At 31.4% G+C, this 26,341-nt stretch overlaps 1 protein-coding gene across 1 annotated transcript in view; it reads left to right on the plus strand.

Annotated features, from left to right (window-relative positions):
* The window catches only part of sv (paired box protein shaven), a 265,433-nt gene extending 245,033 nt beyond the window's left edge, over positions 1 to 20,400 (plus strand). The window contains exon 11 of the mRNA XM_089594368.1: positions 20,102 to 20,400. Within this exon, the coding sequence (XP_089450494.1) occupies positions 20,102 to 20,400 (299 nt within the window). The remainder of the gene's footprint in view (positions 1 to 20,101) is intronic.
* The last annotated feature ends 5,941 nt before the right edge of the window (positions 20,401 to 26,341 follow it).

Genomic DNA, 26,341 nt, shown 5'->3' on the forward strand with positions numbered 1-26,341 from the left:
TTCATAAATTCTTTCGTCATTTTCTTGACACCTGAAATTACATTCGTAAGATGCATTTGAAGTTTTCCTTTTAATTCGACTTCTTGTAACTGTTGGCATAAATGAGACTCTTGTGAGCCCTAAGGACTATTTTTTTTAACTTTATTATGTTGCAATATATTTGTTGGCTAGGTAATTTGACGTCCAATGAACCTGAAAAGGACCGACGATCTTCTTAAGTAAAAACTTTCTTAACTGAAGTTTTCAGCAAAGGTGACTGCCTGGATACCTCAGGGTGATCTTCTCTGGCATGTTATTTTAGCACTACACTGATCGGGAAGAAAAGTACATTATTCGAAGCTTTGGAGCTAGTTGTAGAGCTCTTTGCCAACGTTTCCTGGTATAACGCCGAAGACGGTGTCTAAAGCACCTTCTTTTTTTGCAGACTCAGTTGTTTTGGTGATCTAAGGTGAAAAGATTGGTTCGTGATGCTTGCTCGTTGGAAACTATCCCGTTGGCTCACGTTTATCATTTTTTCTTCATAGCTGTTAGGTTCTTCCAGAGCAGACCTTATGAAGGATCGGTAATTCCTGGTTGAATGCTTGAAGTCAAAACGTTAATATAGGGTTGTCGGTCACCAGGGTTCCCAGCCTTGCGACGAACAACTCTGCTCGTGACGTCTGCCAGTGAATAACTGACTCCGTTTAATAGTGGCCATCCGTACATAGTCTTTTAGTCGACGAATCGCTTCCGGAAATGGTAGTAAAAATGTATTTGTTGGCAAGGTAATTTAAAGTTAGGTGGCCCTTAGAAGAACCGATGAGATTGATGGTTAAGTAGGGAACGTAAATACTTATAATGGCCCTAAAAAGGGCCAGTGGTGAAACTTGCAGCTATTCCTTATTATCACTCTTGATGAGAAAAAGCTAGCTGTGGGTAGCTTGATGCTTATCCTTTGAGTCTCTGTGCACGAAGATGGTATAGGAAGAGAGGTACGTTGTTGACCAAAGAATATCTCGTCTTCAGGTGGTTCCCCGTATAACCAACCGTTCATCGGTAGTCAGGAAAGTGGGCTTGGAGAATACCTTCTCTGTAGATATGCCAGTGGGACGACTATTAAGAAGACGGCCGTTGTGGCTGCCCGTACTTTTCAGGGCTGTCTTTTCTGGCTTACATTTGAAGTAGAAAATTCTCTGATGGCACCAGGTTGGACTGTTGAACTGCTACAAATCTCTGTAGTGCTGGAGCAGGCTGTGATATGGCTAGAAACGTTTCCTGGTATTCTATCGGTGACGTTGACGTTTCGAATGCCCGTTTTTCTGTGGTACTTGTTTATTTTGGGGATCCGGGGTGAAAACTGATTTATTTCGCTTTCCATGAAAGAAGAGTGTCATCGGTAGCTGGGATGCCCAGCTGCACGACAGATTCCTCTGTTCTTGGTGTAATGGGTTCGTATCTACTCGATGGGGCATCTTATGTCCACTTTCCACTATATTTGATTGCAGGTAGCTTTAATTTTACCTTAACGCCACCTAGCAGATTCTACTAAACTAGTGCAAAGCTAGATTATTTTAGCAAAGCTGTCAGTTTATTCATCGCTATTGTTATTAACTTTTTCAAGAAAAAAACTATGCAAAAACCATCTCTGAATCATCAAGAATCAGTTTGCAAAATTTCAGCAAAATTGGTTCAGTAATTTTTGCAGTTAGCCGTTACAACGGTTTTAGCGACTTTGCTTTATATATTAGTAAGATACTGAAGTTAACATTAAGTTATCAGAAGATTAAAAAATTTTATATTTGCATACGATGATCATTTAACTCCTTTTAATTTACAACTACTTTCATTAATACTTTTATTGCTCACATTAAAATAAAAATAGAAATATTACTGGAAGTCATAATACTAAATTGACAATAGTTTTGACAACTGACCAACTAGGCTTGTACAAAAATTTTAGAAACTCACTTCCTTTTTAATTTGAAAAGGAATCAGACACAAATTGTTATTCTGTTATTCACGAATTAAAAAAAAATAGTCTAACATATTTTTTATCCATCATAAAAAATGGAATTAATTTGACTGCAGATACATCTGCAAGTAACAGAAATACTTTAAAACCTATGCGAAATAACGTCAAATAAAGCCAAGCTATCCCTCTCCCCAAATATTATGAGTAGAATTGGTAAAAAAGTTTAATAAAAGGAAAGATTATACTGGTCAAGCGTAGTAAGACTTTTGTTTTATTCGAAAGCCTCAAAAAGTGGGTAAATAACTCAAACACGCCAGGAAATATTTTTTTTTTATTTTGAGACAATGCTACGTCAGAAAATACACAATAGCGTATGCTTAGTTATATCTATTCTTAATTTTTTATCAAAACAATTTAAGGAATCATGGCACAGGTTTTAACACAAAATTTTTTAGAACAGTCTGACTTGACACAACTGATGTCATATTCTCATAGAGCTTCACTTTTTGCATCGTCTACTCGCCAACTTTTTTTACTTTGCTAGGTCTTAGATTTAAGGGGCAGAATCAATTAAATAGAATTTTTTTTATTATAAATCTTTTGTCATCTTTTCTTGGGAATTTAATTAGATCATTTACTGAAGCTAATGTGAGAGTTTTTTTGTTTAATAGAAAAATACTTGGCTACCTGATAAAATATTGCCTGATGATATAAAGAATTTATTCAACTAACAGAATTTATTTAACTGTTACTATGCTCGTAAGACTGCTGAAATAGTTATAAGCAAGAAAAATTAATGAAATGAGTTTAATATTAATTAAATTTTGTACAAGTATTTTTGTGATTCCCAAAAAAAAAAAAAAAAAATGATATTTGAAAAGGGTTTGTGATTATACCAAATTTTATGTAAATAGCGTTCTTACTTTTTGAATATAAAATTTAAGTATAATAGGCACTGACATTCTTATATAGTCTTTTTCGTTTTCTCTTTAGATCACGTCTGCTTACTGTTTCTTAAAAGTACATGAGTTTATACAAATTTAGACATTAAATGGACTGCAAGATTAATTCATCCCTATACTTTACTTAAAGTTAAATACTTACCTTATCGCTGCATTTTCCTTTGCCCTGTTAGCTAAATAGGTAAATCAGTTAATCCTAGTTTTCGCTCTTGTTCGCAGAATCTTGTTGTACTTCTTGATTTTAGATTCTTGTAAGCAGTGATTTTTTCGTATTACTTGATCTAGATCTTGTCCTCCACTGTTTTATTTAGCAACAATTCAATTTCTTGATATGAAAACATACTTTTCCTTCATAAAACAGCCACCATATTACTCCGTTCCGGAGACTAAATATTAACAGAGATTTCAATTTGGTAAGATTCTCTGTCATCGGAGAATAATGCATAAGTATTGAAGAAACAAAAATGTTTCTTTTTGTTTACACTGTGTTAAAATGTCCACGAGCTGTAAAATATTAATTATTAGCATAACACCGACAAAGGTATACTTACGCATTCTCTTTACATCAATAGCTATATAGTTACTTAGACTTTTTTTAGCTTGTCTTCTGCTTCTACTGCTTCTAAGATACGGGCAGTGATACAATAGTCACTGTAAAATACGAAGTCTCCTACTTGCTCAGAGCCATTAGCTCGAAGATATAAGACTGTGACAATGTTGCATAGTAAAAACCAATAAAATTTTTCTTTTAACACCAATGACAAGTCAAGAAAATTTATATTGTGGCCCTAGTAGCATAATGGTTTAGGTTGTGGTTCTTACGGCTTGGGAGCTTGGTAACCCAAGCTTCTAAGTTCGAGACCCGATCCTTACTCACTTGGCTTGCACCTCTGATAATCAACTTTCTCATGAGCGTATTCCAACTGTGGCCCAATGGTTCAGAAGCCATGTAAAATTAGGTCTCCTTTGATGTGTAAGTGATTGATGTCACAATTAAATCTGAGGCAGTTTTTTACTTTGCCAATGTCGATAGCATATATGTACATAGTAACTTAGCAATGCAGAGCATATTGGGCATTGTTCTCAGAAATAACTGCAAAATAAAAAAAACCAGAGGACAGTGGGTTTTTGGGTACCCAAGTAAGACGTTATAGTTGATAAAATCATATGGCAGATAATATATAAATATAAATATACCTTATACGAAACTGCATGTATCATGTACGGAGGTAGTGAAATTATCAGTGGAATGAGTATATACGTTTATTGGTGATGGTTTTAATGAATATTTTAATATTTAACTGAACAAGTATCAGAAGCAGTATAATATGGTACAATACAACATAAACCATATTATGTAGGCTGCCCAGTACAAGACTGTACGCTAACATCGAATCTTCTGATGATTTAAAAACAACTTCCTACCGCCTACGCTGATTACATCTCTAACATCACACTCACATCTGTCACATATGCTCACACACTATTTAATACCCAAAATATAATTGTCAAAAATTAGGGCAAACCATCCTGTAGTATCGCTTTAAATTGAAATGTCTTAAAATATCTCTGGAACCTTTTCATATTTGCTATTAATTGCAGTTTGTTAAACAACTCGTCAGTTTTACAAAGTTGTTGAATCAATATTATATAAAAGTCAAGTCTTTTTTTTTGGAGCAGGTACTTTTTCTATAATATTCATTGTATGAGATTATTTAGTATTTATACATAAAGAAAACTAAAACGAGTGATTGAAACTTTTGACAGGTACCACATATAAAGCTCACAATAACTAATTTATGATCATCCCCCAACGTAAAGTTCTAATACAGTACGGATCCAAAGAAAAAATTTATGTTTCACTTTGTCGATGAACGAGTACTAGACTACGTAACTCTACAAGTACAAAAAAATACTGCTGTCTTCTCCACGAAAAAAAATTTTTTTTTTTTATTTTACAACTTAACAAAACTAATAGTTCACTTATAATTTTACAGCTTATTGGCAATATAACTGTAGAGATCAATTAATCTGAAAACTCCCGTAACTGTAAAGACTTCAGAAAGTTTTTGAAAATATTTTAATTTGACTTATCAACGTTACCTTTATACTTGATCTTTTTTTTTTAATTAGAAAAAAAATTAACGTAGATATCGTACCTTTCTTAAGAAATATTATGCACATTTATTTGAATTTAATGAAATGAATTAAATAATATACATAATAAGTATATTATACAAGTTATAACTGCTGTATCTTGTGATTATCCTATTAAACTAATTCACTACGCTACTAGTCGTTGTTTTCTTTATTTATAAGGGTGCTGAATTGGTTCTTTCAAAACAGTTTAAAATTTCTTAGAATATTATATAATCTCTAAAAACAACGGCAGCTTATACATTTTTTATCTCCAGTGTTATTGTGTTCAATACTAGGATCTCCGCCCCTGTGCGCTTTGTACGCCAACCCTCTTACAGTTTATAACAAATATTTGATTTCTTGATTATTTTAAAAGTTCTAACAGTTTACCCCCATAAAACACAAAGTTTTGATTTTCATTCAGTGAAAAATTGTAGCTACTGATTATATAATTTCGCTCTTAAATTTACGTACCCAAGAGCGGTCTCGACCAATCAAAGAACGAATAAATCGATGACAATCAAAATTTAAAGGTAGGAATATATTTTTATGAGCTTTTTTTAACACGTTCTGTTGAACCTAGGCTCTGTTCGGAAATGATACGTTGGTTAAGTTTTTGGTTGGTACCTACCCCCACCCTGACTAACTTACTGACCTAACTTACTGGCTTAACTAACTGACCGTGCGTTCGCACATGTGAACAATAGTTAATCAGCTGATCACGTTTTGGCGCACTTTAAGCGCTTTTAAGGTTAAAAAGAGGACTTGAAAGCGCTCAAAGTGCGCCAAAACGTGATCAGCTGATTAACTATTGTTTACATGTGCGAACGCACGGTCAGTTAGTTAAGCCAGGGTGGGGGTAGGTACCAACCAAAAACTTAACCAACGTATCATTTCCGAACAGAGCCCTAATCACATCACTTTCTTTATGACAATTTTGAAGTAAAATATTTCTCAACAAAACAATTTTTATGTAGTTAGCTTTTATATAATTTATATTCAACTTACGGGTATTACTATTTCTTTTTATAAATTATGTTATTTTTAATAACAGTTACTATATAACTACATGAATTAAACAACTTTTTTGAATAAATTATGAATGAGAACCCTTAAAACCATAAAAAAGTCAAGTGGAACTGTGCTGTAAATTCTAAAACTGTCTCTGAAACACTCATTAGCTGTTTTTAATTTATTATTCGTAAAAAAAAATATTTCCAAAGTATTTCTTATATCAGAATATTCCCGAAGTATTTATTTATTTAACAAGATTAATAAAGTCTCGTATTTACTTATCACATCTATAAAAAAAGGATACCACATAAATTTATTTAATATGTATAAAAAATTTTCAGGACTTAAAATATTTATTTGATGAATAAACAAAATCACTAGAAGACAATCTTTGGTAAGCCAAAGTACTAGGATAACTGTTATCCTTATTTATTTTACAGTAAGTAGATACCTAAGAGATCAATCATCAGTGATCCAATACCCTTATATGCCAATATTTTTAATTAGTTGAAAATTAGCTGCGAATCCATTTTCAGATACCTAAAATATTTCTTCGGAAGAAAGTAATTTATCCATTATTAAACACTTTGCTTAGCAAAGTTTAATAAGAAAAAATTATTTATTCAATAAACGAATGCAACTCTACGAGTACATCTGAATAGAATCAGTGCATTATCTATAATTAACGAATTAATAATGATCACAAATTTTAGCAGTTTTACAGTTACTTAATTATTAATAATATAGTTTAAAAACTATTTTGCACCGCAGAAAATAATTGCGCAATCACAGAACATAGAATTAATTGAACCATTTATTTAGTATTGAAAGACATTTCAAAATTTGACTAAAATAAATGAATACAAACCAAACATTTTTAATGCTTGGATTTAAGTCAAATTGAGTAGATAAAAGCGCTCTCTTTTACTAGAGAAAGCTACCTTTCTCTAGTAATCTAATGTGCTCTTTTTCCAATACTTTGATTTATTTTATAAACAAAGAACAAAAATTCTATCTATTAAAAATAACTCTCTGAATGTTTTCAAATACAACCTACGTGACATTTAAGATTAGAAAATTTATAAGCAATTAATTAACATAAGAAACAAATGAAAAGACAAAATTTTAAAGTTTCATTTTTTAATTGCATTAAGAAAAGTACAAAATATCTTGAGAGACAGTGTTATTACAAAAATTATGATATTACCCCCAGTGACTATTTCTCTGAAAAACTTCGAAGCCATAACTATGTTTATTTAGTTTATTAGGTTCAGATGATTGTATGGCTGAAAAAGTAAGCAACCTGTATATATTTAATCTAATATTGATAAACAACTTTTATTTTGAATAGTTAACTTTAATTTTAGTAATTTAGGCTAAGTTAAGGATCTACTTTACCAAGCTAAGGAGATCACAAGAATCAAAAACTTAAAAATTTATTAAGCTTCATAAAGCAATTAGGTATAAGACAATTTTAAAACAAAAAAGTTAGTTGATGTGGTAAAGAACCAACGGTATATATGTATACTAATATATGTATATACATGTACATATATATATATATATGATAATAATAATAATTATAAATATAAATGATAAATAAATATATATTAGTAGAGCTTCGCCTCCCTGTGAACTCTGCTCACCTATCTTCCTTATTTAATATTGTGGATATTCTTGTATACTTTTCAATATACAAGTTACAGTTCTTATTGTTTTAATAATAGCAATTATTTTTTTTACAAACCTTATTGTAATTATTTAGAATCTAACGGAAAAAATTTACTACTACACATTCCAGCTGACAAACTTACGATGACCTATATGATACACAAAGTGCTCATAAATCTTACGGAATAAGAAAGACACATGAGTATGCTCATTGTGATAGGCTTACTATTTTAAATGAATTCTACTACCGGGTTTAAAACTAACGTATTTGAGTTTTTATTAAAGTCACGATTTATGAGTTTTTTGTACGTTTTCTTTGTTGATTGGTAAATTTTTCCTCTAAGCATTTTTCTCGAACTTTGCTTTTATTTTACATCGCAGCCTCCTACTTGTTTTTATAGTAATTTGTTATAAATCCACATTTTTTTACCATTAAATTGAATTTTAAGTAGCTCTAAGATAGTTTGTATTTTAAAGTTTTCGAATCTTTTTATTTCCTATTTTTCTTGAAGTACTATTTAAATAATATACGTTTTAATAGTACTATAGAAATAAATTACATTCAAATAGTACTGATTTTCCATCTGTACCTCCAAATTAATCCTATTTTTATCATCTGCATCGACAACCGTAAATTTTTCTTTATGTTAATATAACGAGTATGTAAATTTTGAGCAAAGGACCATTTGGTTTTATTAAAAGTCATTTTTTATCCATTTTCTACAGTGTTTGTGTACTGTGTCGTGATGTCTGAATTTATATTTTTTCCTTTTGTTTCATCTTTATCTTTATACTCACAATTTTTTGGATGAATTATTATTTGCATGTATATTACGCTAAACAACTTTTTCAAATTTGTTGCATAGTCTCCATTTATTGATTAAATTTTTTTTCGTTTCTAAATATATATTTTACTCAGTATTTTCAATGAAACCATTTCATCTATATCCTTGTCGAGTTTTTGTTTCAGTATCTTCACATTAGCAAGTTTTTTTGTGTTCATATTTATATATTTCCAGAGACGTTTGTCTTTCATTCTTATACTTCTCCTATTTTTAATTTTTAACTTTTTTATCTCTTAAACTCTTAGTAAATATCCTTGAACTTCTATCTTCAACTGAAAAAATTTGTATTTATATCTACCAGCTTGTGTCATTTAAATTTCGTAGTTATACTCCTTATTCTTATATGTATTTTACTGTTTTAGTCAATCCTTGTGTCAGTTAGTCTTGTTTGCTATGGCTGTTTTGAAATGTTTTTTTGCAATCATTTAAAAGTTTTTTTTATTATCTTAAGTGCATCTGTTTTGTGTCCTTGTATCCAGTGGCGTGGTTGCACCACGCAGTCAAGTTTTTCAAAAAGTCCACCGTGGCAGCCACGCACACTGTTTACTTCTAAGTTATAAATTTGAATTTTCCATCAATACAAATGAATATTTAGTCTCGTACTTTATTGGGGTCGTTTGAATTTTATAATAGTTTGTATATTTAGTAATTATTTCCAGCATAAAAATTAGCGACACGATTCTTCAAATATGATTAATAAGATGCTTAGTTTAGTAAAGTGCTCGTACAGCCTTTTTTTTGATTTATTTTGAGGTAAGTAGCTAAACTATAAATATAGCTGCACCAGCAGCCCTCCCCCCGTCTCAGTTTCGCCCAGGACTCACTAAATGAAACACCGTAGTGTGTTGACAAGTAATGCGATACTTTTTCAGTAAAAAATTTTACATATAGTTTGACACTTCTCAGAACAACAATTTTCTTATTAAAAACATATTTATTCGGAATGCACACAGATTATTTGGTTGAGTAAAAAGCTGTAAAAAGTGAAAAAATATAAATATGCTGAGAAGTACCGTGCATTCTTTATGCCCTAAAATAATCGTTGGCCTTAAAAGGCCGTTGATTTGCAGTTTCTCCCGTATAATCTATTCGCTACATGCACAATTTTAAAGCAGCGCCATCCTAGGGAAAAACGAGAACTATTGGTCTGGCACAGCAGAAGGCAATATTCGCAATATGTGCTTGATACCTGTAGGAACACAGTACCTCGATAGATACACGAAAGGTTCTGTGTTTATTATATCACGAACTAATACAATGTCTCAAGTGGTACAATCCTATGTGAATAACTAAGGACAAAATTTGTACTACAAGCACTATAAGCGCTTAAGTATTACTTCAACACAAGTCCGTGTACTGAGTGATACGAGATATGTTTTATTACATAGTTTGCAATGTAGTCAACACAGACCTCCTCTGACCAATCAGAGAGCTCCGTTAGCCCTATACCGGCGTGTTACACAGTATGTACACACGTTCATACGATACGCTTGGAGGATCGGGCTCCAGCTAAAAACTCTAAGAAATACACAGTATACGATGTATTTCATTGCGTTTTTAAAATGAACATGCCTGAGTAAAATATGTACATACTGCTCATAATTTTATTAAAAATTTAACCCTTAGAATGGTTGTCGATGTATAAACACATAACTTTCTGATGATAGTAATGCTTAGCAGTCTGCTAGCAGAAAACAAACCTATCGTTTAGTTTCACATATTAGCACAGGTATTGCTGCGATCGCTTTTTCAGCTTGTGCACGTAGCGAATAAACAGGGCTATTTTGTGAAGCTGTAAAGATACAAAGCTCACAAAAAATATACAATTGGAATATTTTTTTTTCTTTTCTCACAACTTTAAACCAGAAACAAAGCCCTGAAGCTTAATCTCTACATTTTTTATCGCCACAAAAATACAAATACATATTCTACCTATTTAAAAGTCTGGAAAATTCAAGAAATTACTATGCGGGTTATAGTGAAAAGCTGATATCTAACTTAATAAATTTTTTCGTCATTTTCTTGACACCCAAAATTGTATTCATAAAATGCATTTGAAGTTTTCCTTTTAATTCGACTTCTTGTAACTGTTGGCATAAATGAGACTCTTGTGAGCCCTAAAGGCTATTTTTTTCAACTTTATTAGTATGTAATATATTTTTTGGCAAGGTAGTTTGACGTCAGATTACCCTGCAAAGGACCGATGAGCTTCTTAAGTAAAAACTTTCTTGACTGAAGTTTCCAGCAAACGTGATTGCCTCTATATCTCAGGGTGATTTTCTCTGGCCTGTTATTGCAGCAACACACTGATTAGGAAGAAGACTACAACGTTTGAAGTTTTGGAGCTAGTTATAGAGCTCTTTCCCAACGTCTACTGGTATAACGCCGAAGACGGTGTCGAAAGCACCTTCTTTTTTTGCAGACCCAATTGTTTTGGTGATCTAAAATTAAGAGGTTGGTTCGTGATGCTTGGTTAGGTTCTCCCAGTGCAGACCTTGGAGTGGATCGGTGATTCCTGGTTGAATGCTTACAGTCGAGAGGATAATATAGTGTTGTCGGTCACCACGGTTCCCAGCCTTGCGATGAACAACTCTGCTCGTGACGTCTGTCAGTGAATGACTGACTTGATTTAATAGTGGCTGGCTTTACATAGTCTTTTTGTTAACAGATCTTCCCCAGGAATCGAAGTAAAAGTGTATTTTTTGGCAAAGTAATTTAAACTCAGGTAGCCCTTAAAAGAACTATCTATTCCTTATTATTATTCTTGATGATAATGGAGAGCCAGCTGCAGGTAGCTTGACTCTTATCCTTTGAGTTTCTATGTACGGAGACCGTACCGGAGAGAGATAGGCCTCTGACCAAAGAATATCTCATCTTCAGGTCGTTTCCCGGATAAATAACCGTTCATCGTTAGTCAGGAAAGTGAGCTTGTAGAATACCTTCTCTGTAAATATGCCGTTGGGACGACTACTAGGAAGGAGGCCGTTGTGGCTGCCCGTACTCTTCAAGACTGGCTTCCTTGGCTCGCATTTGAAGTAGAAAATTTTCTGACGACACCATGTTGGATGGTTAAATGGCCACAAAGCTCTGAAGTACTGGAGCAGGTTGTGCTCTGGCTAGACACGTCTCCTAGTATTCCACCGGAGACGTTGACGTTTCGAACGCCTGTTTTTCTATGGCACTGGGTTATTTTGGTGATCCGGGGTAAAACCCAATTTATTTCGCTTGCCCATAAAAGAAGAGTGTCGTCAGTAGCCAGAATGCTCGGCTGCACGTCGGACTCCTCTGTTTTTGGTGTAGTACGGATGATTGACTACGATAATCGTCAACTCGATGAGGCATGTTATAACCATTCTGTACTATATTGGATTTCGGGTGGCCTCAATTTTACCTCGACGCCACCGAGTGGATCCTACTGAGCTGAAGCGCAAAGCTTGCTTATTTTAACAAAACTTTGAGCTTATTTATCGCTATTGTTATTAACTTTTTCAAGAAAAAAATTAATTGAAAACCATCTCAGAATCATTAAGAATCAGTATGCAAAATTTTAGCGAAATCGGCTCAGTAGTTTTCGCAGTTAGCGATTGCAACGTTATTAGAAACTTTGATTTTTATATTAGTAAGATATAAATGAGTTACGACGTATACATATATACGAGTAGGGCTTTGCCCCCTGAACACTTTGCGTGAGAACCCGCCAATACTCTATCTCGAAATGAGAGTTGTATGGTTCATCATAACTACTTAATTTTTAGTTTTAAATTATAAGTTACGTGATTTCATTCTTTATGATAAAAGTAATGTATATTGCATACAAATATTTTCATGACAAGAAATGGAATTTCTGAAATGGAAATTAAGTTGAAAAGATTTGTTGACATTTCCAATATTATTTTAACAATTAAATATGAAAGTTTGAGAGTCACTTATAGTAATGGAAATACTTCAAGTAAATAAAATTTTACACCTTTTTTCTGGTATTAAAGAGCGGAAATTGTGACTTACTAGCCCATTCTTCACCCGAAACTCCAGCTTATTTTACTCGACAAATCGTTGCTGCAAATGATAGCAAAATGTATTTCTTGGCAATGTTGTTTAACCTTAGGTGGTCTATAAATAAACCGATGAGATTAATAGTTAAGGAGGTTCGATCGTTGTTAAGGAGATTTATTTACTAGCTGAAAAAAATAAATGTTGTACTTTAACATGCTGGAAGTACATATGAATTTTTCAAATATTTTTTTATTAGCCGAATTTTCAAAAAAAAAACTTCCGAAATAGCATGATTTAACATTGCTCTTATGGGCGAGAGCGATTATTCAGCCTTTATGCACAAATTTCGAGGCTAGAAATTTATTTATGATGAGAAAAAAGTTTAAATGGGTAGCTTAACTTCTAAGAAAGACTCTCGTATAAAAAAATGAACCTTATCAGGCATTTTAAAGAAATATCTGTGCAAATGTAAACAAAGTCGCGAGCAGATCTTATACTAAGGGTGTGGGAGAGAACTGAGCATCGTCTGCTGTTAGCTGGTCTTTTCACACGGAGCGAGACGTCTTTCGGAATTTGCTTCTAGAATTTGTTAATCTGGAAATCATGATCTGAAACTTGGCCCAGCCTTTCTTAAGACTTCAAACTGTAATGCTGTGCCGAAAAAAGTTTGTTTTTCGAAAATTCATAACACACTTGTGTTGAAAAAAGTTGAGTCTCCTCTTAGTTTTTTTAGGTTATTTTCTATCGTGCAAACAATGTGTTTTTAAGATTTTTTACTCGAACTATCGGAAACAAGCTGCTTTAAAGTTTGTACCGTATTTTGATCATAACATTTAATGGTTTAATTTTTGAGCACTGAGTTAAACACAGTTAAATAAACCGTGATGCAGTGTGCATACTTTTCATGCACGGTTAGTACAACTCACTTTAACACGGTATCTTATGGGAGCCTCCACACACCCGCTCACCCCCCAGAAAAAACGACCGAACCTCCTTAAATAGAGAACGTAAATACTTATTATGGCCCCGAAAAGGACAAGTGGTGAAACTTCCAGCTACCCTCATAGTAAAAAACTTGTTTGGAAAAACTTTTTTTAAAGTTTAGTCCGAAAAAAGTTTTTCCAAAGGTTTCCAATGACCCGTAGCCCAGTTGTCCCAAACTGAAAAAAATTTTCGACTCACTTTACATCAAGTTATGTTTGATTTTTGTAAAACGTGGCGATCATTTGTGAGTAAAAAAAAAACCATACAAAACTTAACAGAAAATTTTAATAAAGTTTGAAAAAATTTACAGTATACAATTAAAAGAAAAATAAAAATTTCTTATACATAATTTTAGAATGGCTTTATATTACCAAAGCTTAGAAAAACATTTGCCAAGTATTCATTATTTTTATCTCATCGATAAAAAAGATTTTTTTTTAACAAACAAGTCATTACTATCATCTATTATTTATAAGTTAATGAACTAAATTATTTTTTTACATAGACAATGAATAACACATGCGTTTACTATGCAACTGGTTTAAAATTTCACTATCTTGTTATGAGGATGGATGACGGCAAGAGTGCAGCTGAAAAATTATGTGCCCTGATAAATAAGACATATGAGTCAGGCATTGAATCCACGGATCCTGAAAAAAAAATTTACAAAGATTAATTATCTTTTTAATGAAAATACATTTTAAAATATTGTGGTAAAAAGGCAACTTATCTGATTTGGCTCCATTGCAGAATCGATTGAAAAAGCCATGGTTCCGTACTACAATCTGCGAACAGCTACTAGCACACGTTTGTCTCTGCACGTGAAGTAGCAGCATTAAAATAAATACATCCAAGACAGCGTAAATATGAAAATAGGTTTTGGCTAATTGTTGGCGTTGAGCATATGGAAGTTAAAAATGTTAACAAAAACAATTCCGATATTAAACGTAAATGTTTATTAGCTCGTTTATATTATCATTCAACGCAAATTCCATTTTATCCTTTATCAAAGGAATTTGAACAGTCGTTCCATGCTCATAAATAAATGAATAGGTTTTAATAAAATATGTATTTATCTAAATAGTTACCAAAAACATACATAAAATTTTTTGGTAGATGCTATTACTGACAGTTTCCAAAACGAATTTACATTACCTTCTAAATATTTACAGAAAAAAAAAAAATTTAGATAAGAGGCTTAAATAAACTAAGATTTACCCTCTGTGGGAATGTCTGATGCTTGGTGTAGTGAGAGATTAGAGACAGAAAGACAGCAAGAATTTAAAAAAAAGCTGTTAAAAAGAGTTGCAAGGGTAGAAAAAGAATTGTTGATGCAAATAAAAGTAACAAAAATATTCAAGATCAGACTACTTGACATGTTAATTTAAAATCTAATCTTTGAATTCAAGATTTGTCTACGTAGTTTCTGTATAATTATTATTGGATTTAGTAATAATATACTTTATGAAACACCGGGACATAGTACAAATCGATGTTTTACAAACTAGAGCATGTGAACAACTAACATGAAGCCAATTTTTAATAATATATAACACTGTCAAAGTCGCAGTATAACTATTTTTTACTTCTTGACACTCAATCTCACTTGTTTTATTACAAGTTAAAATAATACGACGTTTATATGATAAAAATCATTTGGTTTTCTATATTGTTGGGATGCACCAAATGTTTTAGAAAACTTTGACACTGCACTTATATAACATACAAATCAGTTTTATTATTATTCACTAACTTCCTAGTGGATAGTCTAGCACTTTGCAAAGTTACATGGAATTTTTCAGCGTTACGGGCTCTTTGTTTTTATTTTGGAAGGAAGGAATTTACAAATTTTCTAGCCTATAGTATTGGCTTGTCGTTATGGAAAAATCAGAAAAGTTCCTGCAACATTCTTGACCTCTGTAAAATACAAAACGTTTGCGTAATTTTTTCTCAGCCTTTTTTAATGGGATGAGTATCCAGGAAGTCGAAATACCACTTATTCGATTTTTGAAAATAAGTAGTCGATTTTTCTGGTCTGTCTGAGCCTCCAAGGGATTTCTCTTCGAAAGAAAAGCCAATACCTGGCAAGATCATTGGATAAAGTCTCTGTCAGGTTTAAAAAAGGTCGGTACAGCGAGTAAGATTGGTTTAATGGAATACAACTTTCCATTAAAATTTATAATAGCTGGCGTGTGCTCAAGACAATCGCTGGGCCCTGTAAATAGTACCCAGTAGGATAAATAACTGAGTCACCTGAAGGAAACTTTGCAATCAGCCCGCATGAAAGACTCGTATACTTGGAGAAAAGGATGGTAATTATGGAAAAAAAATTAGGGACGTAGAATATGTAAGAAACCGCAATAGGTATACGTGGAGTCTTAATACTAATACAAAGGGCTTAAATAAATATTCCCAAATTTAGTTTCGTGCAGTTGTAAAAGCATTTTAAAAGGGAATATTATACTTATCCTATTTTGATCCCATAACTTAAATACTATCCAAGTCTTCGATACAATTTTTTTGGTTCTCCAAAACACGTGAAAATGTTGTTTATTTTAATAATCTCACGATCTCATGCAGTAAAAAAACAAAATCCGTATTTTGCTTCTATAGATGTCGTAAGATCTGTAAATTTTCAAAGGAGGCATGAGCTCGTGATGCTTAGCCCCTTTTTTGTAGCTTGAACCAAAGCAATACTTTTTAAGATCTGAATTCTGATGTACCTTTAGCAGAAAGCATTCCGTGATTATTTAAAAAATTTTACAGATCGATATCTCTTCACATAACGTTGTAATTGACTGGGGCATGAAGTAGACCGTTTTTGTTAGAATGACCCATATGTGTAAGTATATCTAAACATACATTAAAATTATTACAAAATTATGAAATTTTCTGTTCATTATAATTCATCATCGCCCTTAGGCTCAGAGATAGTTTTTTTCATACCATACAAGCATAGTGTTTTTCACCCAACAATTCCAACCTAAGTCACTACCAGTATAAGTACGTATGAATACCACCAGGACTTATAGAATTATGTATATGATCACGTAAAAAGCGTAAGAGAAACAATTGATCGACTCTCGAATAGCTTAGATGAAATGACAAGACTTAAACGGTCACCCATCCAAGTACTTACCACGCAAAAATCTGCTTAACTTCAGAGATTGATGCAACTGCTACTCTACTGCTACGCCACCGTGACCACTAAGAAAAAAAATAAAAATAAAATGGATAGCGTGACATAGATAATTATCACTGTTATGCAAACAACGCAACTTTTTGTATATGTATATATACATATATATACACACTCACTTATAATAGAGACCAGTTTATATGCAGCTATATTTACAGTCTAGCCTCTCACTCTAAAGAAAAATAGAAGAAAATACTATATGAGCTTTTTTCGTGGACTAAACATCTTGTTTATTACATTTTAAGTATTTTGTCGCCCATTTGATAATACGAGTTTTGGAAAACCTACAAATAGCAACAATTATATGTTTCGGTTGCAACGAACGACACCACAATGATGAATTTAACTATATTGTAACTACTTCTCTGCCAAGAAGTTTTTAAAGATGTACACTTCAAAAAAATATAGATTACAATATTTTAAATTGGCAACAAATGAAAAGTTATTGTGATAATGGGTGATGATTATGAAAAAATAAAAAAATTGGCTTAACATTCAGTAATACTGTAGCAATTATAGAAACAATATTATATTAGAGGACTGATTATGTATCATGAAAATGATGAACTTTAAAATCAATGCCATACTGAAACGTAAAGTAAACTTAAATGGTAAAAAGTGTCAGGTTCTAAATAAAGTGTTTCATCATAGTAGTATATCAAAAAGTAATTATACAAGTATGTTACGACATTTGATCCTTGTATGAAGGCATCAGAAATTCTTTGAAAAATATTAATTCAACACATCAAACTCACCTAACTTTTTAGTTTTGTCAAGAGGTATTTTTACAGGAAATTGTTGACTCTGGGCAAACATCAGTATGTTTATATTTAATATGTCAACTTAACCATAAGAACTCACTGTTGTGAAGTTCTACTTGTTTTACGTTAGACGGGGCAAAATCAGCAATTGACCGGAAAAATTAATTTGCCCGCAATTTTACTGTACCATCTTGTTTGAAAATGTGCTACTGTATGGGGAAGTACAGTTTTTCAAGCAAAAATAAGGTCAGAAATTATTTTGAAAAGTTTTTTATTAAACCATTATAAGAATTAATTTTTTTTTTTAAGGAAAAAATTGCTTTTTATTCTTTGGCCCATTTCCAATAAATAATGAATTGGGATGTATATACCTAAGCACCACAGTTTTTTAATAAAAAATTCCCAAAGCATTAAAACATACGTTTTTCCGTTTTTCAGAGCTCCACGAAAGTGCTAAATAAACATATCTTTTATAAGTTATAAGACACGAATGTTCATTAGAGACCAAAGAAAATGTCAAAAAATTGAGCGGTAAGACTGTTTTTTGCAATATACATTCGTGGCGTTTTAGCTCACGCTTCCATGTGAGTGTATACCTATATGTAAGTTTTGTGGCTCAGCATGTGGTAAACATATATAGATATACACTCACATGGAAGCATGAGCTAAAACGCCACGAATGTATATTGCAAAAAACAGTCTTACCGCTCAATTTTTTGACATTTTCTTTGGTTGATAATGAACATTCGTGTCTTATAACTTATAACAGATATGTTTATTCAGAACTTTCATTGAACTCTGAAAAACGGGAAAATGCATTTTTCAAAACTTTGGGAACTTTTTACTCAAAAACTGTGGGGCTTAGGTAATACATCCGAATTGATTATTCGTTTGAAGTGAGTCAAAGAATAAGAAGCAATTTTTTTTTTCGAAAACATTAACTTTTACATTTTTTTTTCTTAATTTGTTTCAACAATTTCTGAGCACATTTTTGCCTGGCAAGTTGTACTTCCCCATACAGTAGCAAGTTTTAAACATGGTGCAAAAAAATTGCGGGTGAATTAATTTTCCCGGTCAACTACTGATTGCGTCCCGTCCATATTAGTAGTTAACGTATGCCATGCTTAGCTAAAAATAATATTAACTTGACTAGAAAAAGGAGTTGTTAAGCTATTGGATTTATTGTGAAATGCAGAACGACTTTTAATAAGAAATTTTATCAAATTCCAAAATGTAAAAAATTTAAAAAAAGGGTTTTGTCACCCAAATTTTACTGAAGATCTCTTTAGGATGTAACAAATTTTCGCATTTTATAAACATGTATTTTTATTGGGCTGACAAAATATTTACTTCATTCATTTTGTTTTTTTACTTTTTTTCAAACTATTATTTAGCGACCTCTAATATGACTGCTAAAACCAATCGTAACGCACTCATCTTGCATAAAAAATATTTTATTGCGATTAATACAGATAAATTTAATCACCCCAAAACATGGATCATTAAGTTTATTGGTTTGTTTGGATGTATCATTAAGTTTATTGTTTAAAGGGTTAATATGTTTTTTTTTTGTGCAGTTAAATTAATTTGTACCCAATACAATTTTAACACTTCAAATCTGTGTACGTTTATTTATAGATGTTCTTCTGTCCTAACACACTTGCTAAAGCTTATTTAGTTTTTTGAATCTGCATTCGTATACTCTAGTAGAAAATTCTAGTTATTGTATAATTAATAAGGTTAAAATTGAATCAAATTTATCCTAAATGCAACTATATTTGTCAGTTTCTTAGATTATTCATGATGCTCTTTTTAGGAAAAACTAACTGACAATGCTGAGATTTGAAATGCAGATCTCGATTCTGAGCTATTAAATAAATTACTAACATTTCGACTCTTGATGTAACAACCTGCGTCATACTTACAAGCATTTGTCCAATTCCATGATGAATAATATCTTCTTGTGACAATATGAAGATACTTTAACTATTGTAATGTCTACATAAAAATGTGATAAATAAATAAATCAGTCTCTCGGTGCACCCCCTTCTTTGAGAACGTCGTTCTTCCTTTATTGCTTTGGTACATGGTGTGCATAACTATTGTATGGTCATGTAGTGGTAGTAGCAGGCAGTAAGAGAGTGATCTCAGCAGTGGGGACAAAAGTAAAAAATTAGTGAGTGGGAAAATTGTTACACATTTTCCTTCTAATGACAGCCTTCTACATGAAGTTGTACTTACAATACCTTAACTGAAATAATCATGTAGAACTTGAATTGGGATCTCTGGAGGGGGGGGGATACAAATAATTAAGGATTATGGAAAACACTTGAATGAGCAAGATTAAAAACTGTCTATGATTCTCTAGAAACTATAGAACCTTTATTCTTTTGTAAGAATAATATAAAGAAATCCTTAAAGGTTTAATCTTATTATATCTGCTATTTATTGTAATAAATACTATTTACATAAAAATGATTATATAAAATGAGTGAGTCAAAATACTATGTATTAAGAAAGTAGATGGAAATTAAAAAATGACGATTCTTTCGATAATCATACTCTATTTTTCATATCAACAGATTCAACGTACTATTACTGTGATGGAGACTCTATACAATCTTCACAAAATTTCAATGGGGGTGAGAACGCGTTACAGCAACAACTCGGATTGCAGTCACAGCAGCAGCATCTGCTACATCAGAATCAGCATCAAAGCTTGAACCTAGACTGTGCTACGGCAACAGCAGTAGATGTGGCATCACGTTCACCACTGGCGGCCACTAGAGCTAGTAGTGGTGCTAGCGCAGCTTCGCCAACGGGAAGTGCCTGTACTAAGCCCGAACTTTCGCAAACTCCTTCCGATTTGTATATTGCCTAATGGCTTGAGCTTAACGTCGTTGGACATGGACAAGTATCTGAGACCAAGTCCCAATGTCTGAATATAGTCCCTTCCAACAGCGCCATATTGTATGCAAACTACTTGCACACAAGCTTTGAAAGTGGAATAAGTAAATACAAAAAATGAGGGCAGCTAGGAAAATTGAAAAATAACAGTTTTAAAAATTGATGGAGCCCATGGCAACTATATGTACTGATCTCTAGATTATTATACTGTCGAGTTCTGAGAAAGCTAAAACTTACAGGGCTTCCATTGCCAAGTGCACAAGTCCTGTATCTGAGGTAGTCTTATTTATAAGTATCAAGATATATAAAATTTTATAGTATTTTGAAAAAAACCTATTTTCTTTAAAATAGACAACCGATAAAACTTTTTTTTTGTCTTACGAAAAAAACTTAAATACCATGAGTATTAACGAAACTTACGCTGTTATTATTTGAGACGGCAACTTTCATATCATAGGTTTGTAGCCTTTGTTGAAAGCCTGAATTAATTTTGAAATGTTTGAGATGATTCAAAATTACAGTGTCATTCAAGTCAAGATTTAAATAATCTAGTGTGGATAATACCAAACCATTGCAGTCTTAACTACGTTACTTTAAAACTGTTTTTTAGAATAATTCAGCAGTAACGTTCTGAAATGTCGTGACAAGAAAGAAAATTGGTTAGGGCATAAGAAAATATATCGAAAATCTCATCATACTCATCATTATTATACAGTTGAATTAGATCATAATAGCAGTTAAATCTAGAGATTTATAAATAATGTATATATGAATAATTTATTACCAAGATACATTCACAGGCGACTTGTTCTACCTTATAATAGTTTATGGTCGAATAGATGTGTGCGATCTTAAACGAAAAATGGAGAACAAAAGTAAAAAAGTTGGACAAAACAAAAGAAAACAACATTAGATAAAAGATTGAAACATATAATGATTGAACAATAGAAAAATACATGTCTAAAGATACTGTAAAAATTACGGTTAAAGTAGATATAAAAATTAGCCGTTTAATTCACAGATAATCACAATTTTCTATTTTGCTGCTTTGACATTATTTACCTTAATGTTTACTACAATCAAAGATTAAAACTAATTACACAGGTCACGTTATCTTATTAAAATTACAATAACTTAAATTTTTTGCTAACTTTTTTTACAAGCACTCTTGTCATGTTTTGAAGGAGTTAAAAAAGGAATTAATTTCTTTTTTACTGTAGGAAAATTTCTTATGAAAATCTTATTTTAAATAAGTTTAATGTTGCGGATTAAAATTTTTTGGAATATGAAATTTTTGGTTGACCAACTGTAGGAATCCAACGTAATACTAACAAGATATTGGCTACAAACCAACTACTTTTTTCCAGGTTTTGAATATGTCGTAAGGATTGCATTGATTTCTCAAACCATTTTACTTGAGTTATTAGTTTATTTGAAGTAGAGTTTCATGCCCAAGTTATTGTGAAAAAAATCAGATCAAAATTGAGTTAGTTGGTGGTTGTATGCTTATTAATCATATACACATTTCATCTTATAGGTAGCCTAGTAATTAACGGCAATTATGGTTTTTAAGTAAAATTACTGCAAACGTTTTTTACGTACATATCACACAACTTTGTTGCTTTTGTACGGAATTTTGTTGTAGTTCGGTATAAATTTTTTAACCTTTGTTCGTTAATTTTTTTTTTTTATACATATATTCATACTTTGTTATTATTTGACAACTCTTTTCAAACTTGTTTCTCTCATTTACTAAATTGTATATATTTACTCAGACGACTAATTTAATAATTTATTCTATCCAACAGTCTTACAAAACCATAGGGTTGATCATTAAAAAAGTATTTTATTCATTTCAAGAAACAAAATCTTCCGATCCATTCTTTTTTACCTCCACATGTTAAATACGATTTTTTAATTATTGGTAATAAAATAAAGGATAAGAAAACATACCTTTTTTACTCAGCAATATACAGATTTCCTAAGAACTCTTTAGTATTGAAAAGAGTAAGAATCAAATCGAATCAGATTGACCATTCATTTTTAGTATTATAAGCTTGAAATTTTTTTTATCCATCTTTTACACCTTACCAAAAAATTTCCTAAAATTTAATTAAGACTACATGGAACAAAAAAGGAAATTCTTATTTAATAGCAATATTCGAAAAAATTTTTATACATTTTTAAAATTGGTTTACAATATAAAAGTTATCAGCACAAATTATTAAAAAAATTTTTCACAGTTTTCTTAGTTTCTAGTTGAAAAATTTGAGAATAATACTTGTAAACTAACATTTTAAAACTATTGAGAATATATTTTAACTGCGTGAAACATTTAATCCAAGTGTCCTACTTGATGAAATTTTTACTTGTACGAAGAAAATTTTTGAAGTGGAAAAAGTTTTGACAAAAAGTTTTGTCTAAAAATAAAATAAAAAACACATAAATAAACGCAACAAGGAGTCGAACAAATTTTTTTTTAAGCTTAAAGTGGTTGAGAAAAAAAAATTGGCTGGGCGAAAATCAATCCATAAATCATCATTTTTAACCTATACGCTTAGTATCTATGGCGCGAAGTGCTCATGCCATCTAACGAGTAAAAAAGTCAAAAGCTAGGTATTACAAGTTGATAAGATACAGCACAACCATATAGAAAGTGTAGTTTTGTTTTAAGTTTTTCTTAATTATCAGGTACTTGATGGCACAAAAGTGTTCGTAACAACAAAATTAGATATTTAATCAGTGTCACTAATAGTATTTAAAAACCAATGTTCTTTCATAAAGCTGAAATCTATGGCTAAGCAGAGCCTGTTCAAGCTCATGTGAGCAACTGAGACAGTGAGAGGGACTAGCAGAACTGATCTCTCTCTTCTCTCTCTTACTGTCACGGGCTTGAATAGGCTTGCTTAGCCGTTGATTTTTACTGTACAAAATAGCGTTTGTTCCAAAATACTTTCGTATCTACTTATTGAGTACCTAATTTTATCGTTACAAACGTTTATAAGCCTCGGACTACTTAATAGTCACAAAAAACTTGAAAACAAAACAACACTTCTTACATAGTTATACCGTATTTTATTAGCTATTGTATAGAGTATTGAAACTTTCTACCAACAGATGGTTTGATCAGTGATACTTACTAAGCGTATCACATACACATATACTTCCGTGTACGTACAAACCATCCACACACATAACACTTGCTAATAAACATTTATGTGAGAACAGTGAATTTTTGCTGTAATTTTTACTGAAAGGTAAAGAAAAATTTTTTGTTTTATGAAAATAATGATTCTTATAGTATATTACAGCTTTTTATACTATGTAAATAAGTAGAGAAAAGTCAACATAATTCAAGCAGTGAAATAAATGTTCTTTAATGAAACCTAATTTGTTTAAATCAAAATTACTTATAATAAAGTTATTTTTTAATTTACAACCGTAAAGTACACACTACTTTCTAATACAATTAAAGAAAAAATAACAATAAAGTTTTTATATTATAAGTCACCTCATTAAGTCTTACAAGTGACTCCGTTAAATAATTGGTTTGTCATATAAAATAACTCTAATTATTGTTATTATTATAATCTTTGTTTAGTTATTATTATTATTATTATTATTATTATTATTAATATTATTATTATTTTAATTTTGTTTGATGTACAGTTTCTGTAAAAAAAATTGTGGAAAAGTTATGAAAAACTAAGGGTTATATGGAAGTACTTCGCGAGTCCAATTAAACATTAACATCCTCAAGAGGAATTAAATTTGATAAGAGTTAAAGAAAATAATAATAATAGTACAACTATTATCAAAATATACATTAACAAAGAAATAAATAAATAAAACTTTAGCAAAACTTAAGACCAAATAACTAGAAGCAGTTATTTAAAGTTATAAACAATAAAAAACGATTTTATTCTGTTATAGTGTTTCAAGGATTCACAAGAAAATTCTTACTCTTTTCAACAATACCAGTCAAAGAAATAGTTGTAAGTACTTCAAACATAAGTCAAACGTAGGCGTATCAGACTCATACCATTTGTTAGTTATATTGATATTTTTCTGTAACGATTTTAAGCATTCGCTTTGATATATATATGAGTTGGCCAATGTCAACATAAAATCGTTAATCTTAATATTTATTCAAAAAATTCATACTGATATTAATTAACATTTCAGCTAATGATGGGTTTGAAAATATGCTTGTAGAACTCGTAAGTCTAAGGCCTAATAGTCAAATAAAATGGGATAGTACTTAATGTAACTTTCACAACACATGGGAAATACGGTTAGCTCAGTTGATGGAAGTTTAAACATATAAAAACCATAACAGTTAGTGGGAGATAAATTTCTCCAAGCTTTACCCCAAAACATGTATACTCCACCAGAAATCTTTGTGCAGCTCCCCGCTTATCAGAACATTCTAATATAAACTTTGCCTGTAACTCATTATGTCAGTCTCTACGTCGTACGACATTAGTGTATACTTTAATAACATTCTCAATTCTGAAGGCAGGCATCTGTTCTGGAATCGTGCTGCCAAAGGTAAAGTAGTCGTGATGATTTATTGATGATGAATTAAAGGTCATTGTCCAAAAAACTTATTTCTAGCATCTTTATAAATATAGTTATGCTTTTCTTTGACCTTGAAACGTATTTATAGTATACTAAATGATTACAATATTGTAACGTTCTGATGAGCTTGGAGTTACTTGGTAGTCCCTAATAGAGAACGCGTGTTTTGTAGTAAACGAGAGGATTTGAGGTGCAAAACGAGTCTTCTATTAATGGGTTGGTTGCCTATAGTTTTGAACACACAACAGATACAAAATAGGTGAAGGGAAGGATCCAGTAGTAATTACGGAATGATGCCTTATGGCACTCAGATGAGCTGCGTTTTCAAATTTTGTTTCGGTAGAGTTGTCATTATTATACAATGAGTGGATGAAAGAAGTTGTCTTACTGACAACGTTCTCCACGTGATCAAAGTAATTCTTACAAATTAATTCCTTAAATATAACTTCATAAAATTAAGAAATTGGTACGAATGTATTTAAGATGTAACAAAAAACACTACGATATAATTTTGTGTACTTTTTAAGACAGTAGATATTCACCAGGGAATATCAAATTTTATCCCTCTTTTTGATAGTTTTGTAATAGAAAAAATTTAGGTATTTCGATAGTTCTGGTGCACTTTCAAGCAATAGACGTTTTGATTTTAAAAGCGAAAAAAGCAGAAAAAATAATTTGTTTAGTTAGTGTTTACTGAAGAGTCTGACATAACTAGTAATATCATTCTTATCTTTATTATTACATAAGTAAAATTAAATATTTTTGGGCTCAATAATATAAGAATCGTTTAATTCTGCTTGTTTTATTAAAAAATCAGAGTAATTTGTTACGTATTGTAGACTAGTAATATCCGTGAAAAAAGAAACTTTTAATTAGGCAACCTTACATTGTTATGTTCATTGCTTATTGTGTTAGTGGCTTAAGATTTTTTTCTTCTGTTATACGAAAAAAAGCTTATCGCTTACATAATCAATAATGAGGTTTTAACGAATATTAATTAATAAGTTTATAAAAAATCAAAAAACTAGCTTAGAACATTTATACTTTAGAGTATTTCTATAAAGTTTATTTTACTTATTTACTATAAAATTGCAATGTCTTTATTGTAGTGGACAGTGTTATATCCTAGAATTTTATTTTATTTTACAAGAGTCATTTAAGAATCATCAGTGAAGTTATTTGCAATGTAAGGAATAAATAAATGAGCGAATAGAAACCTTCAAAAGTACTTATTTAGTAAAAATAAGAGTAAGAGGGACAGACAATCTTTTCCTCTGGAGAGAATGTAGATTTGACTATCTGAAAGCATAGAAACTCCTTAAAATATCAATTTT

Source organism: Copidosoma floridanum, unplaced genomic scaffold, assembly GCF_036245765.1.
Source record: "Copidosoma floridanum isolate Cflo_tuat_1 unplaced genomic scaffold, Cflo_Japanese_pri ptg000021l, whole genome shotgun sequence".
Taxonomy (NCBI): domain Eukaryota; kingdom Metazoa; phylum Arthropoda; class Insecta; order Hymenoptera; family Encyrtidae; genus Copidosoma; species Copidosoma floridanum.